The sequence below is a fragment of the Tauraco erythrolophus genome, chromosome 1, assembly GCF_009769465.1.
Source record: "Tauraco erythrolophus isolate bTauEry1 chromosome 1, bTauEry1.pri, whole genome shotgun sequence".
Classification (NCBI taxonomy): domain Eukaryota; kingdom Metazoa; phylum Chordata; class Aves; order Musophagiformes; family Musophagidae; genus Tauraco; species Tauraco erythrolophus.
Genome location: NC_141465.1, coordinates 114743520 through 114755376, shown reverse-complemented (window position 1 = coordinate 114755376; position 11857 = coordinate 114743520). Strand labels below are relative to the sequence as shown.

The following is an 11857-nucleotide window of genomic DNA, read 5'->3' as shown; positions in this document are numbered from 1 at the left end:
AGTGCACTGAAAACACTTTTGTATTGGTATGGGAAGTAGGATATCCTAAATCTAAGACTTTATGTAGGCAGAAAGCTTCCCATTGTGTTTCTCTGTTGGATATGCTTGTGGGTAGAGCTAGAATAAGAATTTGTGATGCTTGTTGATCATGTCTTTAAAATTTAAGTAAAACAGCTTCCATTCTACTGCTCTCTCTTTGGCAAAATCAACTGAACGCTTTAACTGTGCTTTAAGTCAGAAAGAGTGGAAAATATATACAAACGCAAGAAAATCTGATTTAACTATACTTATGTACAAGCCAATGAGGTAAAATGTTCCTATGTAATACTTTTTAGCTTTGCTAAATGATAGAATAAAGGAAATGAATTACCATGTATATAAAAACAAATATGAGAAAAGAGTACTCTTCGAAATAAAGTTTGAAGCCCTTTCAAAAAGTAGTCCTTGGCTTATGTGTGTCACTCAATTGCTCTCAAGTTCTGTATCTTTATATACATCAACTTCTTCTCATGCAGTTGTTCTTGTGCTTTGTGCTCTATGGGTTTTGGGTGGGCTTCTTGCTGCAGTTTAAACACTAAGTCTTTTTCTGCTGGTAGATGGTCACTTACCAACGTTTTATCTCTTACAGATTTGTCTATGGCTATGCAGAAAATCTATCAAACATTTGTAGCTTTAGCTGCACAACTTCAATCAATACATGAAAATGTGAAGGTATGTTTTGATGTGTTACTGTGTATTTAGTGAAAGAACTACAAAAAAGTCGCTTTTTAAAAATGTATCTTCAGGTATTCTTTTTTCTTTTTCTGTTGAATTAACTGCTTTTAAAATTTTTCAAACTGTCTTGAAGTGCTTTGATTAAAAGAGTAACTTTTGTTCAGCCGAAACCTAATTTGATTTAATTATTTATTTATAGTAATGATAGCAACTGACCACAATCATTTAGGTTACAAAATGTTTTTATTAACTCCTTTTCCTTTTTAATGCTTGATCAGTTTTTGAAATATCTGGTTTTGAGCTCATGCTTGTATGTTTTGCTTTTTGCTTAATGACCTCTTCATCTCAAGCAAAGATGATCTAAATCTTGCTCTTACTCAAATACATAACAGAAAAAAAAGTAGGTATTCATATGTAAAATTTTTCAACATATCAGAATTTGGATAAAAATTGTGTTCTGGCTTGCTTGACTGTTATCAGCCTGGTTTTCATAAAAAGTCATATATACAGGAAAAGACGACAACTGTGAAGAAGTGCTAATGTCTCAAAGGCCCTAGTTAGGCTTGTTTTTTCCATCATGGACTCTGGCTTGAATTTCCCACTTACAGTTCTGGACATACTGTCAAAATGTCATAAAAAATCCATAATTTTTCTTGATCATCAGAACTCTTGGTTACAAAAAAAAACTTGGAGAAGAGTACAGATGTTTGAGATTGTTTCTGCTAAGTGACTTCCTTAATGAGAATAGCTCTGGTAAATCTGCTTGTTTCCTTGTCAAAGCTTCTGTCTGCACAGTATTGCTAGTTCTCTAAACATCTGAAACTTCACACTTTTTTCCTTGATAAAGTTCAGGAATACTGAGGATCTTTTAGGAACTAGATTCCTTGCATTGCATTGTTTCTGTCAGCGTGGTTATTCACTGGTTTACAGCTACCTGCCATCAGATGTTTGTGCTGCTCTTAACTCGGTTTTGGTACCAGATATGGAGGAGTTGATGTATTTTATAATTGTAGCATAATTACACAAAAAGGATCCCAAATGTGTTCTGGGCTCTTCTCTACTGAGATCTGTGTAGCCTGAACTCATGCAGTGGTCCTTGTGATGATACATTTTATTGCTCTTCAATATGAAGAGCTGGATTAATATGCAAGTGTAAGCAATAGTGTCTTCAGTACCTTGTCCGCATGACTGAATAGGAAAGACACTACTTCAGCTTCAGAAGTAATCTATTGCCTGAAACTAAGGGGTTCGTTTGAGGATTTTTCTTTATTTTGGGGTATTTTTTTGAGATTTAATCTAGTGGGTGGGCATGAAGGCTGATATTTTGGAACACAATTGTAACTAAAGCTTCAAAAATCAGAAAAATGAATGTAACTGCTTAAGTAGATCTGTCATTCTGACCATCTGTTTTAGCTTATCAGCTAGGAGAGGAGAGCAGTTTTGAAACAGCTGTTTCTGCCTTGTTCGATGGTTCTGATATGGTTTGTGAATGCAGAGCTGTGACCACAATTCATTCCTTCGTCTGAAGTAGGCTTTCTGGTTTGCACGTACACTTTGATTCAAAGTTCTGAAGCTGTAGAAAAATATGACCTGAAGCATTTTTGCACAGGGCTAGTTGTTAAATATATTTATATCATATATGAACATATCGATACATTCTGTACCCAAGGTCATGGAAAAATAGAATGTACTTGGGCACAATTCAGGTAGAGAGTGTCATTAAATAATTCCACATAGGTTAGCCTTAAGAACTGCTCTACAATGTCTAATACACTTGTCAGCTCCTAAGGCAGTCAGTATGGCATTGTATGAAATCTTGTCAGAGTTCTAGAAATGTCTTTTCTCTCCAAAGACAGCACTCCTGTGATAAGGAGGTCATTATTTCTGTATGTTTCCTGCTGTTGCTTATAGACTTAGGATTATAGCTGTTCAAATCCTGAGTCAGAATTTTTGGACTGTAAGCTCCTCTTCTTGGAAACAAGCATATCCTTACCCAGGAGCACAGGATATAGTATGCCTTCCGTAAAATTCAATTGAATTGAATATTCTGTTCTTTGATTTTAATATATCTATTACATTTAAAGATTCTCTGTTAGAAGATGAAAATAATTCTATCAGTTCTTTAATTGAAGGCATGTATTCCCTTTGTTACCTAAGCTATCCATACTTCCCTCATATGACAGATAGGAATGACTCATGATGAAGAGGCCAAGCCATGTGTTGTCACTGAAGGTGGAGTTTTGAGGGGAGAAGGGGGGACATGACACAACAGATTTAGGCTACTTGTTAGTCTAAAGCAGAATGATCTATTGCATTTGCACTGAATTACATCATTGATGAAATGCATCAGAAACAAGAGTGAATTCTAAAATTCTGGTAGCTTTAGCTTTGTGTTAAGAAAGAAATGCAAGTGAAAGGAAGGAAAGAAATACAGGTGAAGGTGATAGGGAAGCAAAAGCAGGCTCTGTGCAGAAGGGTAGCACTGAAGAGCGTGTTATGTTACAATCTAGTAATGTGGCTGTATTTAGCCTCTTATGTCAGCTAGTACAGTGAGACAAATTGAATTGTGCTGATTTACACCAACTTTGATAGATTTTTATACCATTTGGTATGTTAGTCTGTTGGGCTTGACTGCTTTGCAGAGTTTAAGTAAGGAACCTGTTTTGGCTGTAGCTGATGCAAAACAGTTCTCTCCAGCTCATAGCCTGACCAGATCCTTTCAGGTTGTGGGGGGCTTTTTTTTTTTTTCTTTTAAGGAAATGTTATCAATAACTCAGTGTCTTTTTCTTGATTAAGTTAAAGTTTTGTGTCCAATACACTGAACTAAAATGGCTTCCCCCACCCCCTTCAGATGCTCAAAGACCAATACCTTGGCTACAGGAAAACCTTTCTGGGAGATGCCATGGATGTGTTTGAGGCAAGACGAACAGAAGCTAAGAAGTGGCAGAGCGCGCCACGTGTTACCACGGGACCGACCCCTTTCAGCAGCATACCAAATGCAGCAGCCGTTGCGATGGCTGCAACACTTACTCAGCAGCAACAGCCTGCTACAGGTCTGAGTGCATTCAAGTTATAGATTATTAGTGTTACGACAATAGTAAATTTGTGTAAAATTTTCTACGAAGTCTTCCTTCGTGTTCGACTAAAAATCTAAACGTTGTGATGAGCGAAGTTACTGATACATAGCCAATAGAAAAATGCAGGGTAGACTTAGCAATAATTATACAACAGATACTTAATCTTGTGAATTTACTTGTGTTAGTGATATTTACTGTATTGTTCTAACTTACCCCTTGGAATGTGAGTCTTGACTCTTCAGTAACATCTCTGAATACGCATAGTATAGCCTCCTTCCAGAATTGTATGGTTATAGTAAATTGTTTCAAATCGGTGAGGAGAGAATATCTAAATGCATATTACCATTTTCTTATGTAAAATTAAGAATGCATTTTTACATAGCACTTTGGAACCATAAAAAGGAAAAATTCTGTAGAACAGGAAGGATAGTGGAGCAAACATCTGTAGAATAGGAAGATGGATGCCTGGCTTATTATTTTGTAGCCACCTCCTTTGTCAAGGTGATATTGGAGCAGTTTTTGCTGGTCATTCTGCTGTTGTGAGTAAGTATTAGAGAAAGTAGAGTGGATCAGTAGTTGTGTGTGCATGTGTGTAAGAAGGAAGACCAAAATACAGGAAATGCATGACCCACCGCTAATGAAGCGTGGATACATATAGCAAAGGAAATAACTTAAGGAACCTTAGTTGGCATTGTTATACTAACCAACACTTGTCAGAGAGGGATTCCTGAACGTGGAGAATTGAATTAATATTTAATCATTTAACAGAAATAAGATAAATTCCATTTAATTTTACTTCAACCTGGATATCTGTCTATGTCAGCAAATTATGAAAAACATAGGTAACTTCATTCCATCGTGTTTTCTAAGATCTTCTTTATAGGTGTACTGAAAGTTGTATTAGCACCTTTCCCTTCTCTTGTCTTACAACAGCAGTCATATTTTGAATGGTTTTAGAGACCTATGCAGCAACCCCCCTATGTTTGACAAATCATTAGACTGTCCTTGCATCCCTCATAAAAGGAAAATACAATGTCCTTCCAGCCCTGGCCCTTAGAAACAGCAAGGAGATGGGTTTAAAAGACAAGTATGCCAAAATACTTTGAACGTAGCAAAAAATGAAGTCTGTTTGAAATGTTTCTCTTCTAAATTTCTGTCACAGAGAACAATCTTCCTGTTGCTGCTATGTTAATCCATGGAAATCTTGTTAAAGTGACATCTGCAAAAGAGTCTAGTTTTAAACAGAAAACATGAGATAACGTAATTTTATGCTTCAGGGTTTTTAATACAGATAGAAGTGTGGCTTGTGCAGCCTAACGTTGCCAAAGTAGTTCCCTCTCCCTTCATCTTTGTGTCTCATGTGGTTTTCAAAATACTCTCCACAGTTGTTACAGGATTAGTTGCGTATGAAAATCATACTTGGGATGTCACACTTAAAGTTATATCGGCATTTTCATGAATTGAGGGGAGGGATTTGAACTTCCTCTTCCTAGTCCAGATTCAAGAGAACTGCTAATAATAATAACTTCAGTAAATTGATGCCACATATGGCATGATTTTGTGAATATTCTCTTAGAAGTAGGAGCGAAGAGATGAAAAAAAAAGCAGAAATGACCTGTACCAACACACCTGAGGTAAGGTGACTTTATACCTTGAGGTATTTTGTAATGTTTTGTAGTAAAAGGAGCAAATCGGAGCATGTGTAGGGGTTGGATTTTTTTTTGGTTGGTGGTTTTGACAGAGTATTTCAAAAGCCAGAATTGTGCCAACTACAAGAGTGATGCAGATAGAACAAAGCCATTAACTTATGTTGAACATGCCAACAAAAGTAGGCAACGATTTTTTTGCTACTTATACAGTTGGAATATTGTTACCCTCCATGCAACTCACTTGAGGACCTGGAGAAAGAGTAGTAGATTGTTATTTTGAGTGGCACTTCAAGAGTACTTAACGCTTAGGTTAACTCTTAGGGTTAGGTGGAGGTTGAAGTAGTCTTTTCTGTTCCTCTAGCTCAAAAGCAGGATTAGTCAGGCCTGAACTATTTCAGTGATATCTTAAAGACTTAAAAGCTTGCTAGAAAAGAAAATTTCACTACTTTCCTAAATTACTGATTTCAGTGCTTGACTTTTTCCTAACAATTTACCTGAAACTTCTTAGCTTCGGATTAAGGCTGCCACTTTTTGTCTTGCCCTTAGTGAAAAAAAAAAATTTTTTTTGGTTTTGCAGGGTATCTTTAAATACTTAGATTGCCTCCTCTTCATTTTCTTTTCCTTGTTCTGAGTTTTCAGATGCAAGCATTTGCTGTTTTACTGCAGCAAATGGTCATGTTTTAACTTTGTGTTATGTTATTATGAATTTGATAAACTATCTAACAGAAGTTAAAATCACATGTATTTCCTTGCAAGATGTAGATCCTGAAGAGTGGGATAGATGAGGGACAGTAGAAGGTTGTGAGAGAAAATACTATGAAATGAGGTGTATGTAAAGGGAGGGTGGAGTTGTGTGTCTGTGTAATACCTGACCTGCTGTTGCTGTTCTTAACAATAAGAATAAACCAAGAAAATTAATCTGGGCCTTAAAGTTTTTTACTAAAATCTAATATATGGTACTCTAGCATTGAGGGATCAGGATAGTTAGTTTCTTTTTTTAAAAAATACTTGATGTTTACATGGTTAGGTCTATTTCATAAGATTAATTTAGAGTTAGTTACTGTTCTTTCTCTGAAAAAGATAAGTAATAATTTATTTTAAATTTGTCTTCAGAAGTCAAAAGTTTAGTAGCTACATCTAAGCTGTGGGATCAGGGAATGTTTCTGCAGTTCCTGGGTGTAGATTGCACCCTGTTTATGTTCTCTCTGTATGCCAAGACATGTCTGGCTTCTGTTGAAATAAATAAAGCCAGTGGATCCTGGCCATATGGAAGAAAGGGAGCAAAGATGTGCTCCACTGGTCTCCTGGGATGGATAATCAGGATACCAAGACTACGGTGTGCTCACTGAAGCACAATTTTTGTGCAGTTTTTTGAAGCTAGAGTTATTAAAATTATGCTTAAGTCTAGTCTGCACACAACCTTTCTCCTTAGTTCAGCACTTTTGCTCTGAGCACAGCTTTGTTGGTAGCAGTGAGGCTGGTCATGCATTTGTGCAGTAGCAGCTAGTTTTAAGCACTGCCTCACCTGCACCTTCCCTGAGTGATGTTGGACAGCATGGAACTCAAAATGATGGTGGCTAGCCTACCTGTTATTATTGATGGGACTAAAGTAAAAGATTTAAAAGGAAATTAAAAGTCTAGTGAACTAAGAGCTGTGAATGCATGAGGCTGAAACTGGTATTTTTCTGGTAAGACTAAGTTGTCTTGAAGAAATTATTTTCTTCAAGCTCACCTTTCCTCCTCTGAAAAATAAAGTACCCCTCCAACAACTTAGTTACTCTCTCCTTAACTGGTGAAGTGCAGAGTTAGTCAAAGCATTATCAAGCTGTTAACACACTTTGTTATGTTTTGTCTGAACTCAGTATGAGATTGAAGTGCTAATGGGAAAGGATACTGAAGCCTCTATAGCACTTAAAATTTTTATTGTGTAATGTGGTATTAACCTTGGTTAAAATTAGTCAGTGTATTACTTCGTCAGAATCAGATCTAAGTTGTGACACTAAATTTGTTCACTGTTAGGACTAGCTGTGATTTGAAAAATTGCAGAATGTCACTTCAGGGAATCTGGCTGACCTGTCTGGACTCTTTGTAGTGGGTCCTATTCATTAAACCGTAATGGTCTACAGGGCAAATATATAAAGTTTTAAAATGTTGAAATACTTGTTATAAAGAATTTGTCTTGTACCTATAATAGCCAGAAGTGCCAATTTTTTGCTAGTACTTTTGGCATCAAAGAATCTTTAGTACTATTTTTTTGCTATTGAAAATTATGTTTACTGACAAGAACTAGAAGTTGTGATGATGCCTTCAGAACATTATGGTACAAAATCAACAAGTATCATATGCTGTTGCTCAATGAAAAGCTTCTTAGCATAAGGCATAAGATCCTGGTTTATATAATCCAAGGTGTTTTAGAATAATGTTTTTTACTGGCTCTAAAAAGCATGTTGCATTTGGTAAAAAGCTTGGCCTGGAGGACTGTAGTGTTTTGTTTTAAGGTCTTCCACTAACAGTGCCTCCTACTGAGATAGAAACCTGTGCACTTGAGAAGAAACTGGATATATGTTTTTGGGTTCTTTTAGCTTATTAGATGACTAACTGGCTTGTGAAGGGTTTTTTGTTTCTTTTTATTGATAACAATTTTCTCCTTATTTTTAAAGAGCTGCTAGGTAGATATATCAGTATTTAAACTGGATGTAAACAAGTTTAGGTTTAAATTTATGTGAAAATTTGTAATTACAACATCTGATATACTTTTTTTATTTGGAAAAAATAGCTTGGGTTTCCCAACTATTCCCTGCTAAGCAGAGATTGAAAACTAACAACTTTGCCCTTAGAATTTAGTTTAACACTACTTTGAGTATACAGCTGTCGTTCAGCTTGGATCACAAGAATTTTGTGTTCCTAGCAAAAATGTCACTTTGCAACATACAGTGCCTTTCACTTGATTCAAAATGATTTTTCCATTTAAATCTTCAAATATTGAAATGATTTTAAAAGCTTGAAATACTTACATTTTAGAACTGTAGATAAATATTAGTAACAGAAAACTTTGTAGTATGAAGGAATAAATTTTGAATGAAAATAAGCCTAAATGTGATAATGGTTTAGGAAAAAGACTGGAATTATCTGAGCTTGATAGTAATTGAATAAATCATCACTTTCACAGATACAGTACATAAAGTATGTTTAAACATGGAGAAGGCTGTCTTGAGAAAAGGGGTGAATGTCTGTGGATTAAGAGTTTGGCACTGTATTTTTATCGTCAATGGTTAAACTTTTAACTAGTGCACTGAAAACTGTTTGAAAAAGACAGGAATATAAGGTTGTACTGTGAAAACTGTCAAAATATATTAATTATTTATCAGAATTAATTATTTTAAAATGTGCTAGTAATGGGCTAGCAAGTTGATTCTTTATTTCCCTAAGGTTAAGAGAAATGAAAGGAACTGAGGCTGTAAATTTCATCTTGGCAGACTGAATATGGTTTTTTTGACAGTTCTGCATCTTAGTGTGAATATGCAGAGAAAGTACTGTCAACTTTTTTAATTATGGGACAAACTCTGAAATTTTGAATGTATCTAATTCATGAAGGTACACAGAACTGTGCCTTTTGTAAATGTTTATTTAAACAGGTGGTTTGACTAGTTTACCTTATTGAATGGTGTTATGTAGCAGAGCTTAACAGAACTCAGTTATCACTTGTGTGGAAAAGAATTGAATTGTCATGTTACTGTGTAATTGACTTGCTTAAAAATGAACAATAAATTTAATAAAATAAAGTCATTGTCTTGTTTTTTATCTTAGTGTTCTGTTTCAAATTTGGATGGAATACTTGTAGTTTTGAAGATTCCTATTTAAATAAATAATCAATACAGTTTAGTAATATATACTTATATATAGTGTGTATATATACATTTTATATACTATATATAGTATATATAGTAATATAGTATTTGTTACATTAGTGTCAGTTCTTATGTTTTTAATTTGAAGGTTTTCCCTTCTGATTTCATTAATACAGGTGGCAAAATGTTGTTACCTATGAGTTCTCTCAAGGTTTAGATTTAATGTTTTAAACTTTAAGATGAGACTAGTTAACTTTTAAAAATACTAAATAATGTTGTTATGTTGTTAGCTTTTACCAGTTTCATCTTATTACAGTCAGTGTTTTCTGAGATTTTTACCAGGTGGATGTAGAGACAGACAGTTAAGTGAGGAATTTTGATGAGGTAAAGTTTGGGATCTTAATAGGATTTGTTGAAAGCAATGATGTTCACATAAAATACTTGAATAAATAAATAAAGGACCTCTTTACTATGAAAGAGTAAGGCAAGTTTGTTCTCATTTTTTTTATACCAGGGCCACAGCCATCTCTGGGAGTTAGTTTTGGAACGCCATTCGGCTCAGGTATTGGCACTGGCTTGCAATCAAGTGGCTTAGGTTCTTCAAGCCTTGGAGGTACACTTTAACTTTTCTAATATTTAATTGAATTATTATACCGCACATCTGAATCTCTTGCAAACCTTTAACTCCACTAAGAGGATGATCTGTTTGAGGGAAGGACCTTACAATTTGGTAGTCCGTGCTTTCCAAACTTCATGCCTTGCAGAAGGAATTGCTAAAGCTAATAGTAAGGCTAATAAGCCATTGTAGTGAAAACCCAGGGTGAACAGGGTGAAGTATTCACATTGAAGTTTTGTTTTTAAAGCTAGACAAGTACATCAGTTACATCCTTTTGTAATTACAACTCAACTTATTAAGCACCTGAAACATTGGATCATGCTGTAGCTAATCCATAGAAGTTTTTCACCTGTATGTTAAACTGTTAACTATAGGGACTCATTTCTGCTTGGATTAAGATAAGAAGAAATGCTAAGAAGTTACTGTAGTTCTGGGCTCCTGCTTGCAGAAACATACTTGCTTTAGCTGTCATTCTGTCCCTCAGTGCTGAGGTGGAAAAAAATCTCTCCTCAAGCTGAAAAAGCAACATTTGAAAGTGAGAGAAAAGTACTTATCAAAACATTAGAAGTGTTGGTGGGGAATATATTCCAAGAGGACACATGACTGAAAGAGTAGGTGGTAATAAAAAAAATGATAAAATTCACGTAGACCTTTTCATTTCAATGTAATGAATTCAGTAGTAGAACTACAAGTAAAATCTAAGTGATTAGTAGAAGGTAATCCGCATGTAAATTTCTTATCCGTATGGGTCAGGGGTTCCAACAGTGCAAGTCAAAAGACAGTAGTGTCCTCTGAAGCTTTTGTATGAGATCTGCAAAGAATATTGTTACATCTGGTGAGCACAAACATAACATGTTGTGGTTTTTCTTATACGTCCTTGCCTCTGTGCAGCCTCAGTCCACAGCCCTGCATATTCTCCCTTTACAAGTCTAATATGAATCAGTGTTGCAATGTATTTAAAATAATTAAACCTCAGTCGCTATTGGAAAGATGATGCAACTTGCACGTTACATCAGTTTGTACCTTAAATTATCATCTTGAAATTGTCTTTAAATCTACCAATGTCCTTTCTCATCAGATTTTAAGCTTTTTCAGGTAAATGAACGTCTGTACACCTAAACAGGAAAAATAACAGAGAATAGCGGGCTAAAAGGAAAGTACTTCCGAATTACCAGGTCATTCCCACAATGTTTTAAATGTCTTAAAAAAACCCAACACAATCATAAACCCTTTTCAACCAAAGAGCTTGTAGACTAAAGATTGTTTATATAGGTTCACCAATCTTGCCAATGTAAATTAAAGAACATTTTCTTTTAAATTGATGGACAGCTGCTTCTAGTTTTGTCTTAGAGGCCTAACTTTTTTCCTTTTTTTGCTACTTCTCTGCTTAGAAAAGTATTTGCATGCATTTCATCTATTCTGTATTAATTTGCAAAATTTTTGTCTTTTGACAAATAAAGAAGACTATCTGATAGAAGCAAGTGTAGAAAAATAAAGGAATACATGCAAAATATCCTGCAGATGTGCTGTTGGAAACAAATTAACAGAATTAATACTGAAGATTTTTATCTTGGGCGGGTTTTTTGAGTAGGACAATTTTGAATGTATACTCTTGAAACATTCTTTTAATTGGCAAAATTTGCTCTCTTTCCGTGATAAATATTCTGTGAATTTTGTTAGTGCTGTAGAGACTTTTGCATTTAAATATGAGAGATGTAGCTTATAGATCCTATGCTTCATTAAACGTTTGCAGACACCTTGCCTGACCATTGGTAATTAATTTCAAACTAGATAGGACAAAAAAGCGTATCATTTAAATAAACTCTTACGTTCAAATGATACTTGCCATTATATACCCTTAAAACTTACTCGATTTAAAAATTGCAGAAGACTAGAGAACACTGCTTCAGATAGTGTTCAATCCTTACTAGTTTTAAAATCTAAAAATTATTT

General features: G+C 35.0%; 1 protein-coding gene across 5 annotated transcripts in view; it reads left to right on the top strand.

Moving 5' to 3' along the window:
- Window positions 1–11857, top strand: part of NUP58 (nucleoporin 58) — a 38465-nt gene that overhangs the window by 18055 nt on the left and 8553 nt on the right. For 4 of the 5 annotated variants that reach the window (XM_086621341.1, XM_086621335.1, XM_086621327.1 and 1 more), the window contains 3 exons: window positions 629–711; window positions 3566–3767; window positions 9803–9901. In XM_086621341.1, coding sequence (XP_086477467.1) covers window positions 629–711; window positions 3566–3767; window positions 9803–9901 — 384 coding nt within the window. The remainder of the gene's footprint in view (window positions 1–628; window positions 712–3565; window positions 3768–9802; window positions 9902–11857) is intronic. The other variant, XM_086621358.1, reaches the window with a different exon arrangement.